We start from the raw sequence: 26,361 nt of genomic DNA, 5'->3' as shown, positions 1-26,361 counted from the left end.
ACACTTTTCACCAGTTTTATTGTAAAGTTAACCCCCGCTTCCCAAGCACCCCCCCCCGCCCCGCCCTGGGCTCCGGGAGCAGCCCCAGCCCGGGGCGGCCCCATGTGCGATGCCACGGCCCTGCCCCGCTCCCTGCCCCAGCCCCGCGCGCGGCGGCACCGGGTGCAACACCCCCCCCCCCGCCTGCCCCCCAGCAGAGGGTCCGGGCCCCCCGCCGGCACAGCCACGAGCCCCGGCAGGGCCAGGCCCTGCGCAGCCCCGCTGCCCCCCGTCGAGGGCAGAGCTGGGGGCGACGGGGCCGGGGGCAGAGGCACATCCCCCCCCCAGGCAATATATACCCACACACTCCCACTACGCACCAGTCAACTCGCCCCTTCCCCACGCTAACGGCAATAAATATCTCACGCTACCCCTGGCCCCACGCCGAGAGGCAGGTGCCCAAGGCCAACCCCCCCCCAGCCTCCCCGGGGAAGGGGGCAGCTCCATCTCCCCCCACCCCCAGGAAAGGGCTGGCACACACGTGCCCCCCGCCCGCGCTCTGCCCCCCTCCCTGCCCCGGGGCGAGGGACGGCGCGTCCGTGTCCAGCGCCCACCCGACGGGGCAGAGCGGCCCTCAGAAGCGCAGCTCCCTCAGCTTCTGCCGCAGGTAGTGCTTGGCCTCCTCGATGCCGCTCACCTTCTCCAGCTCCGTGTAGGGCAGCTGCAGGGGGACAGCACAAACCGTCAGCGCAGCCCCCCAACGCCGCCGCTCATCGCCTCTGCCCCCCAACGCCGCCGCGGCCACGGGGGCTGGCGCAGGACAGGGCCCGCGCCTGGCTGCAGGCAGCGGCAGCGGTGGCTTTGGGGGAGGGAGAGAGAAATGGGACTCTTCTTCTCAAGGGGAAGGAAGCGCTTATCTGTCCCGTGGGCTCAGGAAGCACAGACAAACCACAGCTCCCTGTGCTCGGGTCACTGCCACGTCCCACCGCAGCCCTGACCGTCCAGTGCTAAAGAGGAACCTCAGCCCGCTGCGGCCGCTCAGCCCTGCACCAGCAGGGAAAGCCCAGCCGAGGGGCAGCCGCCCCGACGAGGGCCAGAGCCCGAGAGCGACTGGGCTGCCGCTGCCCTCTAAACGCTCTGCCCCGCAGCTCACTGCCCTGCTGCAGACAGGGCCCTGCTCCAGCACCTACCCCCCACCACGGTCACAGGAGACACTGCAGCCCGTCGCTGACCTCCCCCCACGGCCGGCCGGGGTCCAGCGAACACGAGGTGCGCACGCAGAGGACACGCTGTGCTGCGGGGGTCCGGGACCAGGGAGTCTCTCCAGCCTTAACACAACCTTGAGCCCAAGTCAGCCACCACGAGGTGAGGACTCGAGCAAAATCCAGCCCCCGCTCCCGTGGTACAGGGGTCTTGCTCACCCCCTTGCAAGGGGAGGCTGGGGCAAGGCACTTCTTAGCAGAAGGGAGAGGGAATGCTGCTGCTGGAGCAGAAGGGAGAGGGAATGCTGCTGCTGGAGGGAAAGGGCAAGGCTCGGGGCGCCGGTGCCCGAGGATGAGGCCAGGACGGGCGGTGGGTGCTAGGCCTGTCCAGCGGGAAGAGCAGGCTGTGCTGACCACCAGCAGCAGGACGGGCAGGCAGCTGAAGACATGGATGAGCCGCACACAAGAGGTGCCCACCTGCGGCTCAGGATCAGCAGCAGCCTCCTCCTGCAGCTGGCTCTGATGGCCTCTGTCACGTCTCCCCGCCTGCTCCTGCAAGGGACCTTCCACACGGAACGGGCACTGTGTGCTTTGTCCCGCTGCCCAGGGCTCCTCCACGGAGCAGCAGAAGCCGCACGGCCAGCTGCAACACTGAAGAGCAGCATCAAAACACCCCCCAGACTGTACGGCTCTGCCGGGGTTTGGCTGTGCCCTCGGCCTCCCGTGGAGACACCTATAGAAAGTGCCTCCATGAGAGAGCAAGGCGCAGGACATTTGCTTCCTTTTCCCCTTCTGCAAACCATGCAAGGCAGCTGGGACAGAAAGGAACAGCCACTGGGTCTTTGCTCAGTAGGCTGGGGACAGACGTCAGAGGAATACGGCCCAGCACTTCGGCTCAGCTGCTGCAGGCTCTCCCCAGCAGACAGGAGGGTCTGGCACCATTCCCGTGAAGGGGCAGTGCAGGGAGCCAGCCACAGCAAGGGCTACAGCTGTGAGCTGAGACCAGATAACCATTTCTTCCCTCAAACTTCCTTTTAACTTCCTTTTTAACTGGTCTGCTAAGGAAGGAGAGCACTAGGGCTCACAAAAATGGAAGCACATTCTTTTCTTCCCCCTGGGGAACTGGTGCTGGGGCTTCCACCCCTTCTCAATACCCCTTTGGAAAAGTTGATTAAACTGGATTTAGGTCTAGAGTCAGGTTTGATCCGTGCATCTAGAACAGCAAGTATGACCCGGTGCTAAACATAGCCCCTTCCCTCCTGCTGCCCCGCGTGCTCTTGCCAGCACTACCGAAGGACTGTGAGCCTTCGGCCATCCAGACCCTAAGAACAACCGCAGCCGCACGGGGCCAGACCAGAGGTCCGCCTGGGCCCCTGTCTTGTCCCTTCCTAGATACCGAGCCGCTGTCTGTGCACAAGAATAGGGCAGACACTTCCCTAAAAAACACCTGCTCTCCCTGTTTGCAGGTCAGGGACTTCCTGATTTGGGGCTGTGAACGTGTAGTGACAGCCCCTGCCCTGCACATGCAGCTGTGCAGAAGTGTACTCGTCCCGGGAGGAGGCTGGACATAGGACAGGTCTAATCGCACTGTGGTAGTGGGATCTGTGCTTTCACCCTGACTGCCGTCCAGCCATTTGTGCTTCTCACCGCCTGGACGCGAGAGGGGAATCCTTCCTCTTCCCTCTGGGAACAAGGAAAGACAAGACAGCCTGTCCCTCAGGCTTGGAGATCCTGCTCCTGAGAGAGGCAGCGACACAGTAAAAGCTGGATGCACACAGAGGAGCTCCCGTCTGACCACCTCAGCTCCCCCTCCCAGCCCCCAGGGCGGAGGGGACCAGCTCCGAGCTGGAACACGCTTCGCACAGAGTCCTCAGCCTGGTCTGAGGGACGGTGACCAGGACGCAGCAGGAGGGAAAGCAGGGCCTTTCTGCAAGGAAGCGACACACAGCTCCGCAATGCCGGAGGGGAAGCTCTGTGCCTCCAGTGTGGCCCTCTACCAGCCATGATACCAGAAGATTTGAGCAGGCCCTGGAGTGCTGTTTGGGAGGACAACTCCTCAAAGCAGGACTGGAGCCTGGCCTTCTGGAGGGGTCTGAAAGGAGCCAGAACTTCTGCAGGAGAGCTGTGAGTCAGGAAGCGCTCCATGCATGGTAAGGGATCGGTCTCCTATACCAGAAGCAGCCAAAGCTGCTTGGAGAGGCCACTGCCATCCCTCAGGAGTGCAGATCATGACACACAGGAGTTTGCCTGCAAAGGAGGAAGCGCATTCTCACCAGCTCTTTGAGAAACAGGCCTAACAGTAGGTGTCATGAAGGGACGGGGTGGGGACACCTGACACAGATGTCAAGACAAAGAACAGAACTTTTGGCCCAGGAGAGCTAGCTGTGGGGACTTTCATCCTTCAGGCTGGTTCCCAACTGTTCCAGTAGTTTCCCAAGCTGCAGAGGGCACGAAGGAACACAAAGCAGAATGAGCAGAAGTAGAAACACTCCATGGTGGGACCCCTTGGGAAGGCTGGATCCTGACAGTGGTGCTACACAGGCTCCAGGACTTGTTTGCTACCATCACAGATCCGCAGGTGGGATGGGAAACACAGAGAAACTGCGTGCTGCCTCCAGGACAGCGAACAGGCTGCAGGTATGAGCTGTTTTCTCTGGAAGTCCCACACAGGCCAAGGGTGAAGGTGGCTGCTAACTTCATCTGGGGAGAAGAAACCAAGTCCCCTGGCTGCAATGGGTCTGAAACAAAGGTTTTGGCAGCTGTTGTAAGGAGACATCTTCTTCTATTGCTCCATACTCCCCTCCTCACTGCCTCACTCCACGGGTTCTGCCTCCCCAGCCGGCCCAACCTTCCGATGCCACAGAAGAATCGACAGAACAGAAAGCTCCTTCAAACAGCCTGGAACTGAGGAGTGCCAGAGCCAGAACAGGGTTTGTGAGTATCAAACCTGCCTGTTGTCCAGGACAGCAATCTGGGAGGGAAGGCGCGTGTCCTTACCTAGAAATCTCCAAGGGGAAGAGGTGGCTGTCCACAAAAGGTCAGGACCACCAGGAAAAGGAAGAGGCAGCCTGCCTCGGAGAGGGCTAAGAGCCAGGATATCTGTGGGCAGTTTCTCTCCCGGCAGAGCAGAGTGTATATGGCAGGTGATCCTGTAATGGCACTCCCACCTCCCGCCACAAAGGCAGCAGGAACACAAGGGTCCAACCAACAGAATCCAACCGGAGAAAGAAGGCAAGGAAGGGTCTGAGTAGATCAAGACCTGGCAGTGTACTTCAGTTATCATGGGCAGCCCCTGGTCACAGCGGCGTGGAAAAAAGCAGGATCTCTTGGAAGGAAATCTTGCTTAGAGTTGTAACAAATCCACACGTGCTGCCACTACCAGATCAACGAAAGGGGAGCAGGGACCTGGCGCACGGTCACGCAGACATACTCAGACAGCTTAGCAACGTGCCAGGCACGACGGCCAGTCCAGCGCTGGTAAAGCAGACATAAGGCAGCACACCAGCCAACAGGAGGTCTCAAATAAAAGGAGGCCTGAACTGCTGGGCTCAGAGGGTCGTGATCAGCAGCATGATGACCAGCTAGAGGCAAGTCACTAGTGGTGCACCGTGGCATCAATACTGAGGCCAACACTGTTAAATGTCTTCACGAATGACCTGGATGATGGGACTGAGTGAACCCTCAGCAAGTTCACAGATGGCACAAAATTGGGAAGAGTGGTTGATACATCAGATGTTTGTGCTGCCATTCAGAAGGATCTCAACATGTTGGAGAAGTGGGTCCCCAGGCAGGGAAATGCCAAGGCCCCTAGGGAGGAATAACCCCATGCACCAGAACAGGCTGGGAGCAGGCTGGCTGGAAAGCAGCTCTGCAGAAAAGGTGGACAAGAAGTTGAATGTGAGCCAGCAATGCGCCCTCACGGCAAAGGTGGCCGACAGCATCCTTGGCTGCGTTAGGAAGAGCGTTGCCAGCAGGTCAAGGAAGGATCCTTTCCCCCTACTCAGCAGCGGGGAGGCCACATCTGGAGTGCTGTGTCCAGTGCTGGGCTCCCCAGGACAAGACAGACATGGATTTACTGGAGCGAGTCCAGCACAGGGCCACAGGGATGATTAAGGGCTTGGAGCATCTGTCACGTGAGAAGTTGAGAGAGCTGCGACTGCTCAGCCTGGAAAAGAGAGGGCTTCCGCAGGGAGGGGGAAGGGAATCTTATCCATGCGTATAAATGCCCAGTGGGAGGCAGTAAAGGAAAAACAGCCAGGCTCTTAGTGGTACCCGGTGACAGGACACGAGGCAATGGGCACAAACCTGGAATACAGGAAGTCTCATTCAAACGTAAGGAAAAAAAATGCTTTTAATATAAGAATTTTTTTTTTTTTTTTTTTTTTACTGTGAGGGTAGTCAAACACTGGAACAGGTTGCCCAGAGCACAATCTATTTTCATCCTTGGAGACATTCAAAATTTAACTGGACATGGTCCTGAGCAACCTGCTCTAGTTGACCCTGCTTTGAGCAGGGAGGTTGGACCAGATGATCTCCAGGGGTCCCTTCCAACCTCAACTACTCTGTGATTTTCTAAGGGTGTTAGAAGTACAGGAAGAAGTGAACCTCTAACTAGCAAAGCAGAAAGAACAACCAAGCTTTGAAGCAGCCTCAACTCAGGAAAGAGCAAAACTGTTTAGGATTCTTTGTCTTAAAGAGATGAGCAAAGGGAACAGGCCAGAAAGCTCTGGAACCACAAATACAGGAAGGAGGTAACCACAGAACTGTGGTTCACTCCCTTATAATACAAGACTTGGGAGCACCACATCAAATGACCAGATGGCATGTCTAAAAACAAAAAGAACTTGTTCCATGCAGTACTGTATGGAGCTTCCTGGCACAGGACTCTGCAGAGGTGGAAGAATGAACAGGTTCGGAAAGGAATAAAATGCTCATGAGGTAGTTAGTCCATCAGCGGCTGCTTAGCACAGCTCTCCATACAAGCTCTGGCACAGGAGTTCTTGAACTACTCATGCTAGACACGATTTACTTCCTACTCATTTTCTAAGCATCTGCCACGGGCTATTGTTGGAAACAGGATACATGGGATGGGACCACAGTGGCTGCTCTTACGCACTGCAAGCAAGTTAGCCCAGCTCGCAGCTGCGCACCAGTCTGAGCACTCAGGAGCAACAGCTCCGGCACACTGAGGGGGGGAATTGCTCCTGCTGCCTCTGGGGGCCCAGAAGCCTAACTGCTCTTTGCCAGACAGAGCACCTGGTCCTGTGCACAGCAGGGGCAAGAGCACAATCCTGCTCGCCTGCACCCTTCAATCTCTGCCCGTTAAATCCTTCTCCTCAAAGCCGCAATTACACGATCTTCTACCAGTCAGCAGCCTCAGCCTCACGCCACAGCACTGCCCCACCGCAGGTGTGCAACACGCGTAGCAATGGTTCCCAGAGCCAGCTCAGGGGACAAGGGGGCACAACCACATCCAGCTGGGGGGCCTGACGGGGGGCCAGCCTGTCTCCTGGCTGATGCACGTGCTTGCTGGGAACAAGGCCAGAAAACAAGGGCAGCTCAAGACAGCGCCAGGCAGAGCAATCCTTACCCTCCGCTCTTAGAAGCAGCACTAAGGGGGGAATGGAGACAGCTCTCCCAAGTGTCCCACTCTGCTCAGGGCGTTCCCAGCGTGCAGACACATAGCTACAGCCTGTAAACACTGCAACTGAGTCTGACTGCAGGTACTGAACAACCCTCTTCCATCTAGCAGACGTGGTCATCCCCAGTGCCCTCCGGAGACAGGGCATGCCTTGTGGTAGCAACCCGAATTCCAACGTAAGGGCAAACCAGGGCACGTGTAGTAAGAGAGCTGATTCTCTTCCATTACTGTGCAATTCAGGATCTCCAAGGAAATACCACAACAGCATTCAAGTCACGGGACTGCCAAAAGCTATGTATAAACCAGGACTTCTGAACTATGCAAGTTGCAAATTATTATGAAATTAGGAGGAGGTTCGTGTTGGCATGCTGTACTGTCTGCAACAGGGGAGGTAAGAAGCTTTGAGGCATGTGGTTTACAGGACTATTTGGTAGATCTCTGACTGTAATTCAAATGACCTCTTAAGGGGAGAAGTAAACAGGGATAAGACGCCTGCATTTCTGAGTTCTGTTTTCTTCAGAAAGATCTATCCTCAAGCTAAAAGTCATCTCATGAATAGCCTTGCAGAAGCTGAACACCTTAAAGTAACATCTGAAGTTTCTGAGGGAATTTGGAAACAATTGTGAAGATAGCAGTGAAAGTCTCGAGGGTTCTCCATCCCGCGGCTGTTGCCACAGAACAGCCAGAGGCTGTAACCAAAGAGACCAGGCCTCCGAAACAGATCTCGAAAAGGAGATTCAAGTCAGGTCTACCCACAGTTGTGAAACACCAGAGAAAGACTCCAGAACCACCAGCTAGGATTACAGCTCAGGAGAGACAAGCAATGCCCTCACCTGATTCCCACCCTGAGGTCCTGTAGATAACACTACGATTGTTATCATTCTGTTATGGACAAGGATAAGGCAGATTAACCTTCTTTTAATCCTGTCCAGCAAATGGTTGAGGCCTCAACTTCAAGTGACAGACCTGTAGGACAGGATTCCTGCAGGAACGGTGGACAGTAACAGGATGGGCTGTCCCTCTGAACAGAAGCAGCTAAGGCGCGTGCTTTCCACCATGTCACCAGGGCTGGTACTGCCATCACAGCCACAGGAAAAATCTTGCAGTGGGGAGGGCAAAAAGGAGCAGGGAGAATGAGTCACTAATTCCCCTAACAAGCAGCAAGTGTGGACAGACAGTTCCTGATTCAGAAAGTGTTTACGGCCGGGATACCAGCTCTGGAGTCTGTAACCAGCCTGGTTTGGCCCAGCCTCACGCTTCCGGGCAATCAGGGCAACTCCTGCCTGAGGAAAGGAGAGGAATGGAGCAGCCCAGCCACTTACCTGCACCAGACAGTAGCCCAGCAGTCGCAAGTGTCTATCCCTCATGGCTCGAGAGCCCACCAGTATGTCGGAGTTCTGGCAGTAATGCCATTTGTCATTGACTGACAGCACCACCCTGCAGAGGACAGAGCAGGGGGAGGAGGGCAGCACCACCCCACGTTAGATACCTGGCAGACAAGAGGGCTGACAGCAGCTTTACCCACACCTGGCTCCCCAGAATCACAAGTGGACAGAAGCAGAGGAAGGGCAGCGTTACCCCCGCCTGCCTCCCCGCACCCAGGGGGTAGCGGGAGCAGCCGTGTCCTGTTTGGGACACGCTGCAGCCCAGTGCCTGCGGGTTGGTCAAGGAAAGGGGTCTGCAGAGCACAGACGGTGCCGTCTCTGGGTACCTGACGGCCGTAGGGCACGAGGGGGCTGGGGCCGACTGCCAGTGAGCTGAAGCCAGCGCCGGTGTGGGCCTGGGGCGGCTGTCCGGCCGGAAGGGAGTGGGGACACGGGTCTGCTCTGCTCAGTACCTCTGAATCTCCTCAGCTCCCTGCGGCCCATCTCCTGGCCCTCTCTTGGGGCTGGGCCGGCACGGAGAGGGTGGCGGGCAGGTTTCCTCGGCGGGGGGAGGACTCCTTTCCTCTGGTTCCTCCTGGGCTTGCTCCCCCTGGAAGCAGTTATGATCGTGCCCAGGGCAGCCAGTCGTAGCCTCTTCCTCCTCCAGGATCTTGCCGATGGGGAACTGGAAGAGGGTGGCTGCGGACGTGCCCCTCGGGGAGCAGTCGGGGGTGCCGGCGGGCTGCGTGGAGAGGCACTCGGAAGGGCTGCTTAACGTAGAGCTGCCCTGGCTCTCCAGGGAAGACTCCTTGCTCAGACTGCAGTAATAGTCCGAGGGGGGCTGGTAGCAGGGGCCCCCGGGGGCAGGGCAAAGCGTAGGCAGGAAGCGCCCGGCAAGACTGTTCTCCCGGGAGCCTGGGGGGCTGCTTGGCGTCTCTGGAGCGAACGGGGCAAAGTCCTGCAAGTCTGAGGTGAGGGCCAGGACGCTGGAACGCAGGGAAATAGCAGCAGGGGATGTTGCAGTGTGGACAGAGGGAGCCTTGGAAGCTGCAGGGACACGGGAGAGAGGCAGCACGGTGCCCGAGCGGTTAATCCACAGCAGGAAGTCTGCAGAGAGAGAACATGGATCAGAACAGGGCCCCAGGACCCCCTGCTGATGAGACACTGCTGCCAGGCCGAAGAAAGCGTGGATCTGGGGACATGCCGTGCTCCAGAGCAGGAGACACTGTGCCAGCCAAGCCGGCAGATGGGGAGTGCCGAGGAGGAAACCCTCGCGCTGCAAGTGCCGAGCTGAGGCTCTCCTGCAGCTGAGGGGCTGACGTGGGGAACTGTCTCCAGCGCTGGGGGAAGGCGTTGCAAAGGCAGCGACAAAGCAGCCAAACTTCTGCCACGAACAACCTCCCATCCACAGGCCTCCCCCGAGCCGCCGGGCAGCAGCAGGCCTTCCTTTTCTCCCCAGAGCCCCCCCGCGAACCCGCCCTGGCAGCCCCCTCCCCTGGGGCCAAGGCCCTGCCCCGAAGCCGGGTGCCCAGCCAGGCTACCTGTGCAGTATCCTGGGGGCAGCACCTCATCCTGCCGGTAGCACTCCTCTCCCACCAGCTGCCGCAGGGCCTCAGCCACAAGCCCCTTGTAACTGAGAAGAGAAAGAAGAGTCAGGAGACACACCAGCAAGGACTTCCAGTCTGCTCCCTCAAGCGCTGCCACCCTGCGTTCTCCCACCGAGCACATCCGTGCAGAGACGTGAAGGCTTCTGAGAGCGAGAGATGAGAAGGCCCTTTATCTTTGAGCTCTGCTGTACCGGGGCAAGGAGGGAGACACACCTTATTCAGCAGGAAAGGTGCTCCCGACAACTCTGGACCTACAGCATATTCACTGAGGGCTTTGGAGCTCACGTATGGACCTCTACCCCTGGCACCACCCTCCTTTGGGATCATCCCTCCCCAAAGGGGATGGCACCGCCGTCTCCCACCTCTGACCTGTACTTCCTGTTGGCCTCGTCGGCTGTCAGCGCGTGCTCAAACATGAGGACACGGTAGCGCGGGTCAAGGCGTGGACCGCTGTAGTCACGAAACTCCAGCTCCACCGCCGCGTCCAGCAGGGAGAGGTAGCGGCGCACAATCAGCGCGTAGGGGCTACCTGCGGGGACAGGACAGCTGGCTAGCTACTGCCTGGTAGCGCTTCCTCAACCACAGTCTTGCTCTCTCAGGACCACCAGCGAGGGGGTCCCACATTCCCAGGAAGAGCCTGGTCTGCCTAACGCTTTCAACATGCACCTCCGCCCCGCCCTCCGTGCTTTAGAGGATGGGTTTACCCCGGAACAGGCCCGACGTACTCATAACGTTGGTGATGAAGGCTGGGGAGAAGACTTGGTGCAGGACAGTCTGGGGGAAGTGGCTCAGCTGAAACATGGACATGAGAATGTTGACAGTCGCCAGGGGTGAGCTGCCAGCCTTCTGCTCCAGGATGGCCTCCAGCTTGGGGAAGAGCTCGCTGTGGTTGGACGGGCGATAATTCATGCGGCTGAAGGGAAACACCAGCTTCTGGATCACCTGCAGCCGGAAAGAGAGGGAGTGAGGCCAGGGCAAGCAGCAGGGCAAATGACAGCTCAGGCCGGGGCCCACCCCAGAATTAGCCCGTGGCCCCTGCGCACCACAGCATGCCCCACCTGGAGCACAGGAGCTGGACAAAACCAGGCCCTTACTTAACTCGGAAGGGTCAGGGCACATCCCAGTCCCCAGTGAGGGGGGATGCCCTTTCCCCTGACCCTAGGGCAGCCCCAGACGTCCACCAGCAGACCGCGGCAAGACACTGACCTTGCTGTCGAGCTGCTCCCCACGCTTCAGCAGGAAGTTCGCAATGGTGTCGAGCAGCCGCGGCTCCCGCAGCCTGTGCCGGGCCACGTACTTGGCAATGAGGGCCATGGTGTAGGGAGTGAGGTTCTCGGCCTTCCTGGGGAGCCACTCTGCGGAGAGCGAGCCACAGCACAGCATCAGCCAGAGCGGCCTGGCTCTGTCCAGACCGCAGATCTCCAGGAGCAACTGCAGCCTGGCCAGAAAAGGCAACGCAGGCAGGAAAGAGGCAGCAAGACCTGGGCAATAGAGCCATCTCCCCACAGACCCAGAAGGTTTCCGAGAAACCGTCCAATTGTGGGGCTTCTGATAGGCTCAGATTCCTTTCACGTGAACCCAGAAAGCGCAGCTGAAGAGCAGCCGGAAGCAGCTGCCCTGAACGTCCCATTAGCAGTCACGGGACCGCTCTGCAGCAGCCCCCACTGAAACCAACCTGTTCCCAGTCTTGAGGTAAGGTGGGCTCACAGCACCTGGAAGAGGTAAGCTGCAAAGTCAGTGACAGGGTGGCCCCAATGCAGAAGCATCTTCTGCTCTAGCTTCCAGTACTGCAGGCCCTGGTGCTCAGCACGGCCTTAGCTGGTGCTGTCACACACCCAGATGTCCTCTGGGGCCTAAAAAGGAGGCTCAAAGGCTGTAAAGTGCATGGACAGAGCCCAAAGCACCCAACAATGGGGAGAAGGCTTGCGCTAGTGGGCAAGGCTGGACCCTCGCCCAGGCAGACCCTGCCCTCACCTGCCATACTGCGGATGAATCGCTCCTGACGGTTCTCGTAGAAGAGCTGGGAGCTGAAGATGGCCTCCAAGGCCTTGTTGTTGGCCTCCTGGGCACAGAGAGCCAGCATCTCATCCAGCAGGGCCAGCTCGTGCTCCCGCATGGCGCTCACTTGCCCCAGGGTGTGCCTGACGAGGCGCAGGATCTTGCGGTTGTTGATCAGTTGCTGGTCAGAGGCCGGGTGTCCCTGCAGCGCCTGCGCGCGGAGTCGGTAGTAGGAGAGGAGCAGAAAGAGGGTCTGGGGGTGGCGTTCCTTTTCCAGATGCCGCTCCAAACTGCTGAGGCAAGACTCAACCAGGGGGTGAGGGCTGGATGGGTGAAGCCTCATCACGCTGCTGAACACCATGGAGACGTCCTTCTGGTTGAAGCGGCCCAGACGGTTCCGGGACTCGTCCTCCAGCACTCGCACCAGCGGTGACTCCCCAGGCAGGCCTGCAAAAGGAGACGAGGTCAGGGACGCCTGGATCCCCCCTCTAGTCTTCGCTAGGCAAAACCACACTTGAGAGCTCAGACACAAGGCAGAGATTTGCCATGCTGGTGATCGAACCAAACAAGAAAAAGGGAAAGAGTATAGATTTGGCAAAACCAGAACAGAAAGTCAGTGTATCAGCACAATGGGAAAAATGATTTGGAGCCATGCAAAGAGATTACCCCATCCCCCAACCAAAGGTGAAGCATTTTACTTTGCTGACAAAAATAAGGTTTGTTTTCTAGTCTAAGACTTGTTAAAGATGAACAACATATCTGAAAATGTACTTTAAAAAGTTTTGTTTGGAAAACAACCAAATAAGATGTTAGTGCATTTCTGAAACAAAATGTGTCCATGTATCACAGGAATTAATCTTTTCAGAGCCTTCTCTTCTCCCATTCTCAAACTCAACTTTGGGGTGAAATACTTTCCTCTAACTCTGGATGTATTATTCAGTCACTGAAAGATGAGTGGCCACGTGCACAACGCAGTTATGAAAAAAGGCAAAGGCCATCCTTCGGGTGTCAGGAGAGATATTTTCAGAAGACGCATGAAGCATTATGTACACTGTATGAGGCCCCGATAGCCCACTGCTCTACTAAGCCAGCTGACAAGATTTCAATTTTCAAAAGGGCTTTAAAGAAACCAAGGCAGCATGGGGTAAGATGCCTTGTTTTATCATTAATCAAAAATCAGTCAGAAGGTAGAAAGTGAAGAATTGGTCTGAGCAGCTGCTTTGTTCCTTAAAAAGGCCTCAAAAAGGCTGGTGAGCATTTTTATTAATGAGCCGGTAAGCATGGTGAGCAGGGAAGGGTGACTCACAGAGAACAAAGTGGGGGTCAAACCAGAGCAGGCTGGGGGGAACCCAGCTCGGGGGAGAGGTGCCTTGACAGCCAAAGGAGTTCAGTGTCAATAAACACGGAGTGGTGAGAGACAGAGGGGGAAAATAGAAACTTCTTTTCTCCACCGCTTTAGCAGGATCTAGAATTACTGCATCAACCCAAGAAAGGGACTGGGTGTTTCTCTACACGGCTCAGTGGAGACCTCAGCCCAGTGTGCAGCTGCAGTTAAAACAAAAAACCAAAAAAACCAAAAAACAAAAAAAGCAAACACAATGGCAGGAAATGTTAGTGGTGGAACATAAGAACACCGGACTGGAAGAAAGTGCTCAGGTCAGAGGCCAGTCACCTGCTGTCACAAGCAACCAAGGAACATAATCCCTTTCACAGCAGAAAGGAGAAAAATGCAGAGAGCCTTCCGAGACCTTTAACCAAATTAATGAGGAGCCTCATCCCAGCCCTGCGCCTGCACTCCCAGCCCTGCTCACGCTGGAGGCTACAGAACTAGAAAGGCTCCATAACAAGCAGATGCTGTTGCTGTGGTCAAGAACCTGGATCGACTTGAACATTTTTTCCTGAATGTTGTGTCCAAGAACACAGCACTCACTGCTTACATAGAGCTTGGTAGAGACCTGACATCTCAGTGCTTAAAGGTTTGCTAATTTTCAGGGATCACAGCAGAATTCAAGACAACGGTTTAACCCGCATTCTGCCAGACAGAGCTGGCTGGTGCTTCCCCAGCCCTCCAGGCAGGCATCCCGCGCGTTCCAGCCAGCTGGGCCTTTACGAGCGCCGCTCACTTAACTTGCTTCCTGCCACATAACCCAAACATTGTCTTCAAAGGGCACAGCTTAGTGCCACCGGGTCAGCGCTAACACGCAAACTCGCACACAGAACCAGACACCAGTCCCAGCACGTCCTGCCCCCTCCGTTCATGCTCAGGACAGCAAACTTTCCTTCCACCCATAAAACCCCAGCGCCTGCCTGTATCCTGCCGCTCTGCCCACCTCCCCAAACCACTGCAGGCCACCCCCGAGCGCGCGGGCGCCTCGCGAGCCTGGCACACTCACCCAGAGCCGCCGCAGCGTACAGACAGTTGACGATGCTGAAGTTATCGAACTTGGAGCAGCCGCTGATGATGGCCTGACAGAGCGCCTGGAACTCCGGCTGCTCCAGCACCTGGCCGGGCCCGCGGCTCTCCCCGTTCACCGCGGCCTGGCCCTGCTGCTGCTGCAAGAGCTGGCCCAGCTTGTGCAGCGCAATGGGGTAGTGGCTGGCAGACACTTTGCTGGGGTTCTGCGTGACCCACCGCAGCACTTCCCCCACGCTGCGCGAGCGCTCTATCAGGCGCTTCATGGTGAAGAAGGTATCGTAACTCATCTTCTCGTGGATGAAGTTCCAGCTCTTCCTCTTGCCATGGCCTCGAGTCCTGTAGACGTCTGGGGGGAAAGCGTGCAGCAGCCCATGGCTGTAGGGATCCAGGGGGAGCAGCACAGCCCGCTGCTTGGCTTTGCCTGCGCAGTAGCAGGCGGGATACATCCCGGCCCCGCTCCTGTCACCGGCAGCCAGGCCCTGCAGGACTCCAGGCCGCACGCACTCTCGGGTCAGGGCACGCAGCCATGGCAGCAGGCGCAGCATGGCGAGGGCAGGGCGGCTCGAGAGGCTTCGGAGAACAGGGAGACCCTGCGGGACGAGAGAGGCGGGTGAGCGGGGCAGGGCAGCGCCAGCGAGGGACATGGCGCCTCGGCGGAGCCCGTGCTGGGACCCCCTCGCCAGCACAGTGCCCCAGTCCCAGGCCCTCCAGCCACCCCAGATCCCTCCAGCCCCGGGAGCCCTGGCCCCACAAGCCCCCCAGCCCCGGGGTCCTCTGGCTTGCACCCCAGCACTGGGACCCCCTGCCTGCATTGCCCCTTGGCACCAGGACCCCTGGCCCCCCAGGCCCCCCAGCTGTGAGGTCTGCTGGCTCATACCAATCCCCCCAGCACTGGGACCCCCAGCCACACAGGCCCCTCATCCCTGGAACCTCCAACCGCCCTGGCCACAAGACCCCCGGCCCCACAGGCCCCACAGCCCCAGGACCCCCAGCCCCAGAGGCCCAGGACACCCGGCCCCACAGGCCCCCCAGCCCCGGGGTCCCCCAGCTTGCACCCCACCACTGGGACCCCCTGCCTGTGCTGCCCCTTGGCACTGGGAGCCCCAACCCCACAGGCCCCCCAGCCCAGGGACCCCTGGCCCTACGGTTGTGGGGCCTCCTGGGTTGTACCAATCCCCCCAGCCCTGGGACCCCCGGCCCCACAGGACCCCCAGCCCCGGGGTCCCCTGCCTTGCACCCCAGCACTGGGACCCCCTGCCTGCGCTGCCCCTTGGCACCGGGACCCCCGGCCCCCAGCTGTGGGGTCTCCCGGCTCGTACCAATCTCCCCAGCACCGGGACCCGCGGCCCCACAGGCCCCCAGCCGTGAGGTCTCCCGGCCGGCACAGACGCCCCCGTTCCCGGGAACCCGGTCCGAGAGGCCCCCGGCCGTGGGGTCTCCTGCCTTGCGCGGATGCCCCCTCCCCGGCCCCCCCGCCCCAGCTCCGGGCCCCCGGCCCTCGCAGACGTCCCCCCCGCGGGACCCCCGGCCCCCACAGGCCCCCGGCCCCCACAGGCCCCCTCCCCGGGGCCCCCGCCCCGGCCCCCGCAGGCCCCGGCCCGGCCCTACATGGCGCTCGCGGCCGCGCTGGGACCCGCCGCCGCCCCGGCCGCTCAGCACCGCCCGGACACCGAGTCCGCCATCTTCCCGACAGCCCCCGCACGGCCGAGGCGGCCCCGCCCCCGGCACGGCCCACACTTCCGGCGGCGGGGCCTGGCGCGCGGGCTCGGGCGGCGTGCGTATTAGCATATGTAAATAGCTGCCGCGCGCCCTCCAATGAGCGAGCGCCCCGCGAAAGGGCGGGGCGGCTCGCCCGGCGCAGGCGCACTGCGACCCTGCGGAACGCGTGGCCGGGCGAGGAGGCCCCGCCCTCACCAGCGGCGCGGGGGCGGGAGCGCGCGGCGCGGGGGCGCGCGGGGGCGGCCGGGGCAGAGGCAGGAGCGCGCCGCGGGGCCCGGCGCCTCCTTGTCCCGCAGCCCGAGCCCCCCCCGCCGGTGATCTCCCTCGCCCAGCAACACACCAGGGAGCGCTTTCAGCATTCACAGTTGGGTTTTATTTTAAAAGAAGCATCAGTGAGCAGCACGCTCCGCCGCTCCGAGCGCCGCTGCCCGGGGCAGCCCGCCCGGCCCCAGGACCGCCGCCAGGCACGGGGCACGCGGGGTTTGCGCTGAGACACGGGCCACGTTGCGCCCCCCGCCATACCCACCTGCCCCCGGCGCCCTCACGGCAGCAGCCCCAAGGGCGACACGCGGGCAGCCTCGGGGACGCGCTCCCCTCGCGGTACCGCTGCTCGCAGCACAGCCTCGGTCCCGCGGGAAGCAGCGAACCAGGCACCAGGGCACAGCGCAGAGCCCGGGTCTGCGTGCGGTGGCAAGCACGGAAGCGTGCAGGGGCAGACGTGGCACACGGCCCCCCAGGGCACTCACACCACACACCAGTCTGTGGAGGAGCAAGCGCGCGAGCAGGAGCGCCCGGCCTGCGCACGAGACACGGGCGAACAGCAGATGGGGGCAGGTGAGCTTGGACGGGCTCCATTTGCACAGCAAGATTCCTCTCCTGCTGAGAGATTTCCACTGCCAGACACCTCAACCTGTCCTGCAGAGGAACTCGCTCCTTGCGACGCGGTATCTCCCCTCCCCAGAGGCAGCACGACACTTCGCAGCAGTTAAGGCTCTGGCAGCAGCACAGAACCAGCGCTGCCAGGCTCCGGGGGGGACTCCCTCGCAGCAGCACCCTTCTCCCCGTGCCACAAAGAGAAAGGAGCCAAGGGACTACAGAACATGGGCCACCGCCTGCCTACCTCCTGGCTACACGTCGGGACTCACGCCCGGTCCGACTCCCTCAGTCCCGCGCCTCTGTCACGCAGTCCCCCAGACCAACCGGGAGACGCAGCCGACAGCCCAGGCTCCCCTCGTGTTCAGGCGCAGCGGGCGGACTCCGCCCAGGACAGTTTATTCCCAGGCGGGAGGGCTTGCAGGGTCCCCTCGGGGCGCAGGGACAGTGCTATCTGCGGTACATGGTGAAGGCCATGAAACTGAACAGCAAGGTGAGGCCGGCCAGGAAGGTGGTGGCGGTGGCGGTGAAGACGTGCCGATACTGCAGCTGGAAGTACCAGAGCACCGCCAGCATGAGCACGAAGAGCGGCAGCATGAGGCTGCCCACGTTGAGGGCCGCGTGCACGGGGTCGGCGGAGGCGTGGGGGCCGGCGGGTGCGGGCGCCGGGCTGTGCGGGGAGATGTGGCAGTGCAGGACGCTGTTGTGGGTGAGGTGCAGGGCAGCCAGGCTCTGAGCGTCGTCCCGCAGCAGCTGGCCCTGGTAGATCAGCCGCACCTGCTGCTCCTGGCCTGGGAAATAGGCCCTGGGGTGGGGAAGACAAGGAGGGAAACATCACGCTTTCACCAGTGCACAGTCCCTTGTGTCTACCTTCCTCCTCAGCACTCCACCCCCCTCCAGACCAGGCTGCAAACACGTTTGCCATCCGCCCTGACCGCAGGCAGCCCGGCTGCCTCCTCCCTTGCCATCGGCTGTGCCAGACGTGCTGCTAGAAGCGACGGCGCCCGCTAGAACGCGCTGCCCGGCTGCCCCGGGACGGGCAGGATCGAGCACAGACCGCGCAGCTCCCAGCCCAGGGCGACTCACGGCTCGGGAAGGCCCCCCGGCCGCGGGCAGTGCTGCCACGGGTAGGAGCGGGGCCGGGGCCCGCCGGCGCCTCACCTCTTGAGGGCCCCCACCGTGTCGCCGGGGCGCACCCGGGCCAGGCGCTCCGTGTCGTTGAGGAACTTCAGCCGCAGCACCATGGTGGGGTCGCCGGGGCCGCCCGCCTCGCCGGGGTCGCCGGGCGCGGACGCGGGGCCGGCCCGGGGCCGCAGCCCCGCCGCCAGCCCGCCCGGCCCATCGGGGGCCGCCGCCGCCGCCGCCTTGGGCTCCCCGCCGGGCGGGGCTGCGCTGGGCCCCTCCTCGGGCGGCGGCGCGGCGGCGGCGGGGGGCGGCGCGGCGGCGCGCGGCGGCTCGGCGGGCTCGGGGGCGCGCGTGGAGGCCCAGGCCAGCCCCAGCACCACGGCGGCCAGCAGCAGCGCGAAGAGCACGGTCACCTCGTCGCCCACGCCCTCGATCAGCGCCATGGCGGCGGCTACCGACCTGCGGGCACAGAGCAGCGCCGTGAGGCCGCGGGCCCCGCCGCGCACCCGGCCGCGCCGCCCCGCGGGACGCAGCGCGCCGGCCCCGGCCCCGGCCCCGGCCGCGGCCCCTCACCTGCCGCCATCCCGGCGCGCGCCACTTCCGCCCCGCGCGCGGACTCCCGGGCCCGGGGGACCGGCCCCCGCCGCGAGGCACGTCGGGACGGCCCCGCCCCGCGGGGCATGCCGGGAGCTGTAGTCTCGGCGGCGCCCCGCGCGGGGGCTCTTGGGATGGCTAGTTCCGACCGGGGTGCCGGGAGGCGGGCGGCCCCTGCGGCGCATGCGCGAAGGGGGAGGGGCTCGCGCAGGGCACTGCGGGAGCTGTAGTCCCGGCCCGCGCGCTTGGCATGCCGGGAGTTGTAGTTCCGTGCGCGGAACCACAGTGCATCACCTCCGAGGTTCTGTCGCTTTTTCCACAGAGGCATGAGTACGTTTTTGTAACAAAATGAGAAGGAAAGTGTTCAAGTGAATTAAGCTCTGGAAACGCTCCCCTGCAGCAGCGTGCAAACTCCAGCGTCCGTTCTGCTGCGGTTGATCCGAGCACAGCGGTGGCCCAGGCACGAGAGGCTCAGGGGAATTCATTAGTTTTTCACTTCCAGGCTCCTGTTTCCGAACTGCTTCCCGACCAGAAGGACTGGTCGGTCTGGGGGACTGGGAACGGGCTGGGCCCCTGGCTCTGCCCTGTTTGAAATCCAGCCTGGGGCAGGGAACCGGGGTGGCAGAGGCAGGCGCGGGGGGTCCCGTCTCCCCCGCTGCTTCCTCCAGGCCCGATCTGCCCTCGTCAGCACTGCTTCCAGCTTATCGTCAAGGTGCAGCAACGCAGCCTGGTGAGACGGTTGACAGGAGATCTTACGGTCCGGGAAATGTAACTGTAGCGTTAGCGTTCGCAGTTGTATAATGTTTTAATCCCGCTTTGTGTGCAGAGGTAGGAGCGGGAGGCGCTGCAGAAATCGCATCTGTTTTCTGGGTACAGCTGTCCCACAAAGCTCAAGCGCAGGACTCGTCCCGCCGCGGTCGCAAGGAGCAGAGCCTTTCAAGCCCTGCAGCCAGCACGGAGAGCACTGAAGCGGGGCTGCCAAGGCGGTGCTCGCGCGCGCGCAGCAGAATGTAAAAACAGGCTGCTGCGGCGTCGCTGCCGCTCGGTCCCCGCAAGGCCGCGGGGAGCACGGCGCCCCGGCAGAGGAGGGCTGCGGCTCCCGGCGTGCCTGGCCCTGGAGTCGGCACCGCGGAGATTTTTCCTTATGGAAAGGAAACTTTGCGTGTCCGTCAGCTCTGCTCACCGTGCCACAGCTCAACGGGTTTTGTTGACTGGGCTCTGGGATTACTGGCAAATCTGGTGATTTTGCTCGGACTTTTCTAAACACTGCATAGGACGAAGAACTGAGATTATCATGCTCCTTGTCTATGAGATACTGGCAGCAGAAAACCCGTCCCGGACCTTGTCCTGTGCAATAGCTGTAGAAGTTTCTGTCCTACAACCAGCTGTGGGAAGGTGGACACCCCCCCCCCAACACACACAAGCAATTTCTAGTATCAGGGCCTAAATCCAGACATGCCACAGAAGATAAAGCCTATAAATGGTGTGATGGGAAAAAAGAGTAGCAAATCCTGATAAAAATCTCATAATCTCGAGAGCTCCATTTAATATTTGGAAAGGTTAAGCCTATTTCTTAGCGCTTCTTTGGCAGCAGGTTTGTAGGACGAGGAGGTTTGCGGAGGGGAGGACGGCCGGCGGGACGCTCACCGGGCGCCCGCGTATGTGGGTCACCCGGGCGGAGGTGAAGCGCGGAGCAGAAGCCGCTGGAGAAGTCGACCCGGAGAGAGGCGAGATGCAAAGTGGGTCAAGCCCCAGCACACAACATTTGGAGGAGACCTGGGGGCTGGGGAGGTGGGAAGGAATAACTCAAGCTTGGTGCACACGTCGGGGGAGTGAGTGGAAGGATTTTAGCAGCAGTGATTCAGCTAGAATTACAAGTAAGGGATGTAGGCTTTGGTAGCTGCATTTCAGGCAGACTGGAGGTGAGGCAAAGCAAGTGTCCAAGCCCGGAGGAGAAGATGCTGCAAAAATGAAAAGAGGAGATAACAGGGATATGAGAGAGCTGCATGTTAGGATGCAAAATAAGAGGCAGGTTTAAAAACCATCTATACATTGTGTAGGAAGCAGAAACAGGATTTATAACCTTCAGGATGAAGAGAGTAAGCCATGTCTGAAGAAAATCATTTGAGTGGTTATGACTGCTCAAATTTCATGCGTTTTATACAGTGGTTAATCACCCTCACTGATAAAAATTTGTGTCTAATTTTCAATGTGGATTTGTCTGGCTTCAGCTTCCAGCAGTTGACGCTTTTTATATCTTTCCTGGCTCGATTAAAGAGCCATTTAATATTTCCCTATGAAAGTACTTCTGCAGTGTAATCAAGTCACCCCTCAATCTTCTTTTGGATAAGCTGAACAGATTGTGCTCTTTAAATCTTCTGCTGCAAGGCACTCGCTCTAGCCCTCGAATCATTCTGCGTGGGTCTTTTCAGAAGCTCTTTGATTTTTCAATATTCCTTAAAAAAAATGGTTAATGTAAAGCTGTGCCTCTGCAGACCCCAGGCCCCGGCCACGGTCCCCGGCAGTGCCGCAGCTGGTCACCGTCGCCTCCGGGCAGCCTCGACCCACGGCCACGGCCCTTGTCCGGGTTCATCGCTGGGGTCCCTCCTCCCTCCCGGCCCCTCTCGCGTCTCGGGTGACCCTGGCGCTGCTTTTTCTCACCTGCGTCCCGCGACTTGCCCTCCCACCGCTCTCCCCTCTTCCAGGAGCTCAGGGAGGTGCTGAAGAGCACTGGTGACCCTCTGCACGGCCAGAGCTGACGTCTGCAGTCGCCCCGCGCGTCGTGTCTTCAGCAGCCCATGGCCGGGCCGTCCTGCTTCTCCCACGGCTGCCTGGCTGCTCAGAGCCCTCTGGAAGCCAGTGGAGACTTCACCCGCTGGCCACCTCCCCCACGTCCCTCTCTACTGGGCAAGACTTCTCTTCCCAACAGCCATCCCAGCATCCTCAAGCAGACCACATCTGTCCACCCTTTAGTAGCTGGATCAGCCTCGTCCCTCTCATCCCCTCTGCAGTCGCTGTGTCTCCAGGCGAACCTCTGCTGTGCCCCAGCAAGGGGGGGCTCGCGGGGCCGCTCCCTCGCTTTCCCTGCAGCAAACGTCGATGCAAAAAGCGAGTCTGGCGTCCCTGCAGCAGCCCCGTCCTCCGCGTGCACCTCTCGCCCCGGGCACCCGTCGCCCCGCAGCTCTTCTGGAAGACGTCCCGCTCCCGGGGTGCTGGAGAGGGACGTGGGGTTAGCTGTCACCTCGCCATTCCCTGTTTCCCAGACCACGGTCTCGCTGCCCCGTTACGTTTCTGCACCAGCCCCGCGGCGCGGCAGGGACACGCGCAGCTCCGCGTTCCCGGCAGGACACGGGCACCCGGCATGACCCCGGCCATCACACGCCTGCGAGAACAGGACCTTTCTGGCCGGTTACCTGGTATAAGCCGCTTATCTTGAAATGGCTGACGACTTAAAGGCAGGTCAAATGAAAAGCAAACAAAAGCTTTTATTTGCAAAATCTGGAATCAATACCAGATACAGAGGCTTACATAAAATGCAGATAACAAGAGGAAAAAAACCCTTGCTTCACCACTCATCCGAAGCAAGAGCCAAATCCCTCTCTCTGCATCTGCTAATGTGCCATGAGCGCTTACCTAGCCCACGGGCTGGGGCCTCGCCGTAGCGCAGCCCCACGCAGCCAGCTGCGAGCATGGCACGTTGCAGCAGCACGCCGCAGCTCCCGCGCCCACCGCCGCGGCTCGCCGGTCCTGCCCGCCGCGTCCCCGGCCCAGCCGTCGCTGCCGGCAGCCGTCCTCGCCCCTGGAAGCGCCAGTGCCGCCCGGCCGGGCCAGCGGCCAGCTCCTGCGCTCGACTAAACCATTAGCAAATCGCGAGCACGGCCAAGGGTAAACGCTTGCTTTTTCTCACCTCGTGAGGCAATATGCTAATCTTGGTGCGAAATAGCTTCGTACGCTGAGCTGCGTGTTTTGCATTCGCCTGCTGCCTGACAGCCATGCTTTGCACAGCTATAGATGGGATTAATGTGTGCAGTTTGCTGCTGAACCGAGGAGGAACGGGGAGCTGCAGCCGCTCCGGGTAGAAAGCTGGTCCCAGCCCTGGAGAGGAAAATTACTGTGGGTTTAAGTTGTCATTTCTTTATTAGCCCCCGCCTCAAGCAGTCATCACTGACTGCCTGGTTTGTAGCAGCAGCAGCCCCGTGCGCCGAGCCGGGACCCCGCGGGACTGCACCCACCGCCCAGAGCCGCTGCGCCCCGGCGACGCGCGGTGAACTGCCGAGAGCGGGGGCTTTGCCATCGCCTCGTGGCTTCAGGTCAAAAGTGGACACGGTCCTGGGAGCCCTCTTCTGCCAAAGGCCCGTTGGCTTCAGCCAACATTGACCCATCCCACACTGACCCAGCCGAAAATCGCCATTTCGTCCTGCTGGGGCGGTTTCCCCCTCCCGCTCTGTCCATGGAGCCGGGGCCGAGCCGGAGCGGCTGGTCTGGGGTCGGGAGCGGCGGGAGAGGAGGCACCGCTCCTCCCGGCAGCGCGGGCTCGGCGGGCTCGGCAGCGACGCGTCAGGGCTCAGCCGCAGGCGGAAAGCGCTTCCGAACCAGAAGGGTAAGAAAGTTGGTTTTCTGGAAGATGAGATTTCCCCAGATCATAGTTTCCCTCTGCTGGTGACCGCTGTCCCCAGGAAATGTCCCCCTTATCACCCGGGGGTCCCTCCTTCTCCAGGACGCGCAGGGCTCCTCTCCCTCGCCAGCTCCCGCTTTCCTCCTCCACGTCCCCGTTTTGGCACCGTGCCCCCTTTCCGCGCATCCGAGGATGGAGACTCCGCAGCCTCTCTGGGCGACCTGTACCGATGCTCCGGGCGAACGGGAGGGAGTCTCCAGAAGATCGGGAGGGCCGGTCAGAGGCCAAGAGCGCATGATTTGTGAGAAAAGCTTGAAAACGTGGGCTTATCTCAGCTGAGAAAGGAGACGACTGCGATGGCTTCACAATGTCTTGAAATATGTAGAAAACTAATTAAAAGGAGGAGGGAATAATTTAGAAAGGGAAAGAAACCATGTACTGAAATTCCAGAAAGGGAGCTTGAAGTTTGATAATTCTCCAGGTATAACCGAGCACTGGGATAAAGCAAAGGTTGCCGGCTCGCCATCGCGGGGGGTTTTCAGGGCGTGCTAAATATTCCTCAGGAACGTGGTCACACAACTGAGCCTGACCTGGGACAATGGGATGGACAAAAACGACCTCTTGCCGTCTCTTCCAGCGCTATTGTCTAACGTCTTGTTCTGTTTCATGCTTTTACAAAAAGGAAAAGTATTTTGCTAGTTTATTTTTAAAGCTAATGTATGTATGCAGCTCTGCTCATCTCGGCAGGGCAGGAGGGGAAAAGCCGGGATGAGCTGTGATAGCCGTGAGCCGAGCTGCTGATGCTGCGCAATTCTTATGCATTTTTATATATATGCTTTTTAGATCAGCCCCAGGCAAAGCTGCTGAGGGATCTTGTACAGTGAAAAGTTCTGTTTTCACAGAAATTGTTGATTGCAGTCATAACACTAGTACTATGTGCTTTTTTTTTCTTTTTAGAGGTCCGGGATAGAGGGTGGGATCCTGGGAGAGGGGTCCGTGCCCTTGGCTTGTCCTAGATGCCACCACTGGTGGCAACTGAGTAGGAGAGGAGAGGACAGATGTGCTGAGCTGAGGCCAGGCAGTATCAGCAAGGCGAAGAGCATCACGGCAAGACGGAGCTTCGTGGCCCCAAGAAGGTGGTGAAACACTTTACTTGCAGATGCTGCTGTCTGGCAGATTACCATCACATTTAAAAGCTGGAGGATCACGGAGTCAGGCCCTGGATAGCATAGATAACATTATTTCTCATACCAAAATGAGCATTTTTTATTGTTATTCAGCTAACTCCTGCCTTCCAGAAGATGTTCCCCATTTGGATTTATATGCATGGAGAGGTGTTCTGATAGCAAGCCGTCCTCACCACTAAAAATACACCTTGCTGCTTATTTATGTTTGTGTCGTTTCCACAGCAGCCAGTAGTTCCTGTTATTTTTCTAGAATGAGGAACCTTTAGATTTTCTCCCCGAATGTGCTTATTTGCCGTAATTGCCACTTCTTGGACCTTTCTGACAAGCTAAACAGGCCCAGGTTTTTTCCAGTCACTAACTGAAAATCATTTTCGAGCCCTGTGACGCAGCTTTTCTCTGCTCTGCAGCCTCCCCATCCCTTAGAAAGCGGGGCTGCGAGGGTCGGAGGCATCGTGGCAGCAGGGATCTCGCCGGTGCCATGGCTGGAGGTAAAATCCGCCCTCTGCTCCTCACCACGTCCTCCTTTAACCGTTCAGCGGCCGCACTGGCCACGGCCAGGACAGTTTTGCCCTGATGCTCCGCGTGCAGTTCCTGCGACCCCTCGATCCTGCTCAGATGTTCTGCTTCCAGAACAGAGACCGTCACCCACCGCTGCAGCCTCTGGTTTGCATTACCAGGGAGATCAGTGTTTCTGACTGTTTAAATATATGTTGTTTGAATGGGACCCGCTTGCCAAGTTATCTGGGTCTTTCTGTGCGTCTGCTCTATAATCGCTGTTTATCATTCCACCCCTTTTTTGTGAAATCCACTAATTTTCTCAGCAGCGATTTTATAAGCACTCCCAGATAATGCCTTACCAGGGACGATTAAAAAGATGAATAAGAATCAGCTCTAATCTCTTGCAGCCTGGGTAAAGACGCAAACTGCACTCGTGGAAGCAGAGGAGCGGCAGGCAGGGAAGCGCCGTTCGGGGTGAGCCTCGATGCCGGGGCTCTCCCGGGCGCTGCATTGCTGCTGTCAGTGCTGGCGCGTCCCGTGCTGCGGCCCTCCCGCTCCCGGTCCCGCGTGGCAGAGGGCTCCGGGCACCGCTGCTGCCCCCCTGGGTGACCCGGGAGCCCCCGTGCTGCCTGTACCTGGTCCCCCAGGGTCTCGCGTGGTGCCTGGCTGCGGCCTCCAGCCCCTTGCAGGAAGCCCGTTGCCACCAGCTTCTGCCCCACACTCTTGCATTTCTCCTGGGCATCCCTCCCGGCTCAGGCTTTGCTCTTGTTTTGTTCTGCTTACCATAGACCAAAACCCTGAGAAGTGCTGTACGTACGTCCTTATCAACCGATTTAAACCCTCTGCTTTGTTACCACTTTGCAGAGAATCCCCCCCGGAGCACGGAACAGCTCGGGCGACCAGCTCGTCCCGCAGAGCGCTCAAAGCACCCGGTCCCTCAGTGTCTCCCCAGTCGACGTTTGGAGAGGTTCTGCTGTTGCATCTGCCATTTGTTTTCCTGAATGTCCCAGTTCACAGGTCTTCAGAAGTCAGTTCGTTGTAGTGTTCACGCTGTATGAGACATTGCGCTTTGGTGGTTACCTGCTTGTTCGGGAAAGCGATGGGCGTCTTCCCACCTCCTTCCCCTCCTGCTCATGCAGGGCTCGTTGCTCGATGGTTCGTGCAAGAGTGTGACATGAGCAGGCACCTCCTGCCCTGCTCCATGGGGAGGTTGCAGCGGTCTGCTAAAGGCTGGCCTCTCTCGGATGACTTCTCTGGTGGGGTCATTTTTACATCACCTCGAGCTCACAGAGACGGTTCCTTCACAGTCTTCGCTGCCTTGACTTGGTTTCCCTCCGTGTACGTTGCCTGAGTCTTTCGAACTTCTCCCTGGGGGCTCTCGCGCTTAGGGTGAGGTCCACCAGATCGCAGCCTGCCCTGGACGTATTGACTTGCTTTCTACCAACGGTAGAGTAGACATCACCGCTGTAGACATCTTCTCTGCAGACACCCAAAGCTGGGTGAGATGAATCCAGTTCGTCCTCCACTTGAATTCTTGCCTTCA

General features: G+C 59.7%; 2 protein-coding genes across 2 annotated transcripts; both read right to left on the bottom strand.

Annotated features, from left to right (window-relative positions):
* Position 1: 1 nt before the first annotated feature.
* Positions 2 to 15,942, bottom strand: FASTK (Fas activated serine/threonine kinase). The gene is made up of 10 exons (XM_064505534.1): positions 15,816 to 15,942; positions 14,185 to 14,797; positions 11,768 to 12,238; positions 11,000 to 11,148; positions 10,519 to 10,735; positions 10,163 to 10,322; positions 9,728 to 9,819; positions 8,660 to 9,293; positions 8,145 to 8,259; positions 2 to 700 (listed from the first exon to the last, which is right to left on the bottom strand). Exons 2-10 carry the CDS (start codon positions 14,750 to 14,752, stop codon positions 614 to 616), a joined length of 2,493 nt encoding a protein of 830 aa, XP_064361604.1. The 5' UTR covers positions 14,753 to 14,797; positions 15,816 to 15,942; the 3' UTR covers positions 2 to 613.
* A 334-nt stretch (positions 15,943 to 16,276) lies between these two features.
* TMUB1 (transmembrane and ubiquitin like domain containing 1) lies at positions 16,277 to 18,603 on the bottom strand. The gene is made up of 3 exons (XM_064505532.1): positions 18,498 to 18,603; positions 17,961 to 18,383; positions 16,277 to 17,604 (listed from the first exon to the last, which is right to left on the bottom strand). Exons 2-3 carry the CDS (start codon positions 18,365 to 18,367, stop codon positions 17,250 to 17,252), a joined length of 762 nt encoding a protein of 253 aa, XP_064361602.1. The 5' UTR covers positions 18,368 to 18,383; positions 18,498 to 18,603; the 3' UTR covers positions 16,277 to 17,249.
* Between the last annotated feature and the right edge of the window lie 7,758 nt (positions 18,604 to 26,361).

Source organism: Dromaius novaehollandiae, chromosome 2 (genome assembly GCF_036370855.1).
Source record: "Dromaius novaehollandiae isolate bDroNov1 chromosome 2, bDroNov1.hap1, whole genome shotgun sequence".
NCBI classification, from domain to species: Eukaryota; Metazoa; Chordata; class Aves; order Casuariiformes; family Dromaiidae; genus Dromaius; species Dromaius novaehollandiae.
This window is presented reverse-complemented; position numbering and strand designations above follow the sequence as displayed.